This window comes from Moschus berezovskii, chromosome 8, assembly GCF_049115385.1.
Source record: "Moschus berezovskii isolate FMDL1 chromosome 8, NW_MosBer_1.0, whole genome shotgun sequence".
Taxonomy (NCBI): domain Eukaryota; kingdom Metazoa; phylum Chordata; class Mammalia; order Artiodactyla; family Moschidae; genus Moschus; species Moschus berezovskii.
Genome location: NC_142467.1, coordinates 92,008,077 through 92,012,293, shown reverse-complemented (window position 1 = coordinate 92,012,293; position 4,217 = coordinate 92,008,077). Strand labels below are relative to the sequence as shown.

At 57.8% G+C, this 4,217-nt stretch overlaps 1 protein-coding gene across 1 annotated transcript; it reads right to left on the bottom strand.

Moving 5' to 3' along the window:
* Positions 1–215: 215 nt before the first annotated feature.
* OAZ1 (ornithine decarboxylase antizyme 1) lies at positions 216–3,544 on the bottom strand. Its single transcript, XM_055430850.2, is given in 6 exon segments — positions 216–607; positions 778–863; positions 1,210–1,382; positions 1,801–1,887; positions 1,889–1,946; positions 3,306–3,544. Coding segments are annotated over 6 exon segments (684 nt in total). The 5' UTR covers positions 3,452–3,544; the 3' UTR covers positions 216–473.
* Positions 3,545–4,217: the final 673 nt, after the last annotated feature.

Sequence of the window (4,217 nt, the reverse complement as noted above, 5' to 3'; positions counted from 1 at the left end):
CCCTATTCCCTTGGCCCCAGAGCCCATCCAACACCATCGAGCCAACACAGGTCTTAAGAGGGATAATCACTTTTTATTTGGATTTCTCAGAGCAATAGAACGGTAGATTAATACCTATCTTTCCAAGTTAAGAGACCTAAGACTGTTCCAAAAAGACTTTCAAATAAGAAACTCCTCAAAGTACAAGGATAATCTGAATCATCTTAAACCAGCAATAAAAAAGTAAAATATAAACTTTTATTTAGAATTAAAGCAAATACTTCAGTATCACAAACACAATATTAAACTTCAAGAAATACACGGCTAATTTGGAGTGAGCGTTTATTTGCACAATTACAACATGCGGACAAACCAGCAGGTGAGCAGGCTGACGCTGGTCAGCGCAGTTGATCACACCACCCGCACCAGGCACGGCGCAAAGCACACACGGAAGGGACTGCAATTGAGGCCCGAGTGGCCCCAGGGTCGTCACACTACTCCTCCTCACCCGAGGACTCTCTCTCAAACGTGTAGGCCATGAAGCAAGCGTCGGGTCTCTTGGGGACAAGGGGATGCCCCGGTCTCACAATCTCAAAGCCCAAAAAGCTGAAGGTACGGAGCAAGGCGGCTGCAGAAGAGACACGGAAGAGAGACAATTAAGTCAGAACTCCTGTCCACAATCAGGGCCCAGGGTCTGGAGACCAAGGCCTGAGTCTTGGACTCCATGGGCTCCACCTCCTTGCCTGGCCTCCCCGCTCCTCTCACCCTTGGAGAATCTGAGGAAGGGAGTCAACCTACCTCGATCATCGCGGTTCTTGTGGAAGCAAATGAAGACGTGGTCAACATGGAGCTGCTCTTCAGCAAACTCAAGAAGAACTGCGAAGCTGAAGTTCCAGCATCAGGAGCTGCCCGCCCACACCCCTACCAGGGCCTCAACCTGATTCTTCCACTTCTGTCTGAACCCCAATCTCTCCCAGGTCTAATCCAGGGTCACCTCCAGCACTGCTGACACTGGAGCCAGATCACTCAAGGGGGCATTCCTAGACACTGTGGGGTGCCCCTGGCCCCATCTACTCGAGGCCAGCAGTAATACCCCTTCCTCTCATTCCCTTGGGTGGTAATTGCTGGTCCACTGCTTAAAAGGGGAACCCCCATTCCAGAACATGAACAACAACCCGTCTGTCCCCTGATTCAGGCTTCCCTCCTCCTTGCACACAGGCCGGCCCTCACCTGTCCTTGCTCCCCTCGGGCAGAGCGCCGCCTGGGATCTCGATGTAGAGGCAGCTGTTGCTCAGCACCGCTCTCCAGTTAATATGTTTGGCCTCTGTGAGCCTGGACTGGACATTAAAAATCCTTGTCTTGTTATTAGACGTTAGTTCCTCTGTTACATTCAGCCGATTATCCTGCAGGGAAAAAAAATCACATTCAACCATAAACACCAACCTTCACAGGTTGGGGATCTTTCCCGTGGCTACCCTGACAACCCAGAAAAGCACCAAAATGACGTTTCACAACCCCCCCCCCACCACCCAGTGCTGATGTTGGCCTCGGAGGCCTCTGAGCAGCAGCAGCTCTGCCCAAAATCACAGAGAGTCCCAGGCTAAGGTGCTATCAAGAGCTACCAACAACTACTAGAGATTCAGGCAAGGTCTGGGCAGTGGTTTGCACCTTTGCTGCTTCTATCTTGGGCTCAGAGCACTGGGTAAAACCAGGAAAAGCGCTCCCAGCACATGACAAGTGCACAAATGATTGCCGTCTGCTGAAAGGCAGGCACATTTCCCCCCAGCTCAGGTACCCAGGAAGAGAGAAGAGAATACTTACAGAGTAAAATAAATTAGCTGAAAGATTGTGATCCCTCTGACTATTCCCTCGCCCACCTGGGATCTTCAGGGGTGGGTGAGGGACATCAGGAGCACCACCGAGGCCCTGGACCCAGGTTACTACAGCAGTTGATGGAGACCCTGGAACTGGAAGAGACAGCAGGTGAGCAGCACTGGGAGCGGCCTTTGTCAATAGGGCCTGGCATCCCAATACGGCCAAACTGAAGGTCAAGGCCTTCCAGAGCCCAAGTCCACCAGGGACCCTGCTTCCCTTTTTCACACCTAGCTCAAAAATCAACATCCGGCCACGGGGCACCTAAACAATCACAGAAACAAGTGGCCATTCAAACCAGACGCCTTGGATGATACGCTGGTTAAAGACCCACCCGTCCCCGGGGGCGGGGGATGGGGTGGGGGCGCTTTTGCCCTTTAACCATCTCACGACTGGCACAAAGTGCCGCCCCACCCGATCCTGCGTCAAGTTCTACTTCCCATTTCTAAGCCCAGCGCTCCAGCTTCCCCTTTCCCACTGTGCGGTCTGGAGCCGACCTAAATCACCGGCAAGCTTTTCTTAGGGATCTGACCTGTCCGTCCGCAGAAGCTGTCCCTGCGGCGGTCCCTTCACTCGCCTGGAGACGTGGGGCCCGATCACTGCCCTCGCTGGTGCTGCGGGGCCCGGCCCGCGGAGACACCCTACCGCGCGCTCCCCGAGGCCTCCGGTTGCGTCATCTCGGCAGAGGGCCCTCGGCCCCGGGGGAGATTTTCACAATCGCGCAGCCGGCAATGCCAGCAGCCATTTGCTAAACAGTGTAAACAAGCCCCAAAGTCGCCTCCATTTTCCTCGGCTCCCATCCGGGGTACCCTTCATCAAAGAGCTCGCGCTCTCTGCCGAGCGCGGCTCCCCTGGACCCTAGTCCCTGGCCACGACCACCCCTGGAACAGCAGTCCTCCGGGGGAATGGCGATTCGGCATTCACCCTGATAAGGGCCCCGGGCGCCGTCTACGTGGCGCTGTCCGACTCCGCACGTCCTCGGGGCTATAAAGGGACCGCCAGGGCGGCCGCCGTCCCGTGGGAAAGGCCACTCCGCTGGGCTCGTCCTCCCGCAAAATCCACATTCCCCGGACCAGTGGGCCCGACCTCGCCTCTCAAGCCTAGCCGGCCCCAAACCCGACCCCCGCGCCTCTAAAAGGGGCCGTGAACTCTCCTGTCCCTCAAACCCAACCAGGGACCCTGGAAACTTCCCCCAATCCAAACGGAAACCGCCGTGTTCCCCCCCACCCCACACCTCAATTCGACCAGGTACCCTGGAAGCCCCTCAACCCAATCAGAGGCCCCTGCGCCCGCCTCGGGCCCGCCCCGCCCCCACCCCGCCCCCGGTGCGATTGTGGCCTCGACAAAGGGGCGGATCTCGCGCTCCCCGGACTTCCGTGGCGCCCCGAGGCCGGCCCCCTGCGGGCCTGCGCGGCGCCGCTTCTGGAAGCTTCGGGCGGGGGCGGGGCGCTCACCTCTCGCTGCTGCGGCCTCCGCGGCTGTGCAGGCTAAGGAGCGGCATGGTGCGGGTGGCGTGGACGGTGGCGCTGGGTTTATCCCCTTCCTTCTCTCTGGCGAAGCAGTGGCTGTTGAGGATCCGCTGCAGGGAGGATTTCACCATCCGGCCGCTGGGGTCCGAAACCAGCAAAACCTCCGCTGCGCTTCTCCGCGCCGCCGCCGCTGCTCGCCGTTCGCAAAATGGCGCCGCCGTCGCCGTCCACCTTTATAGACAACGCGCTCAGGCCACGCCCCCACGCCGCGGGAACGCGGCCGCACGAGGGTGCGGAGCCACCGGGAAACCCAGGCGCGCCCGCCCCTCTCGGCGTCTGATTGGCAAGCGGCGAGGGTCCCGAGTTGGGGCCGCGCCTTGGAATGGAAGAATGCTTCGGGTCCCGCCCCGTTCCGTTGCCAAGCTCTGCGGACGCGCGGAGGGGGCGGGGCCGCCGTGGCGTCGGGAACGCGCGGCGCGCGCGCCTCACCCCGCCCCCCACAGTCGGGCCTAGAGACCGCGGTCCCCCTCTGCGCCGGCTTTTGGGGGTGAGGGTGGGGTCGGAATCTTACGGGGGCCACGTCACCCTAGTCAGGGTCCCTTCTCCCGGAGGGACTCCGTCCTCGGGCGGCTCTGGGCGACAAAGGCCACGGATATTTGGACGAGGCGTCCTAGCGCCCCGTCCCCTTTTAGGAAAGAATAATTTTTAGTAACCTGATATTTATCGATCTTAATAATGATATTCTGGATCCGATCTTTCACATGTTGGAACAATTTACAGTTAAAATGAACTTTAAATGGTAAAGATAATATTCAAATTTAGTAAAATATGTACCATTTGGACTTCAACAAAAATGGTTTTCCTTGTGGATAAAATCACAGAGATATTTCACGTGTG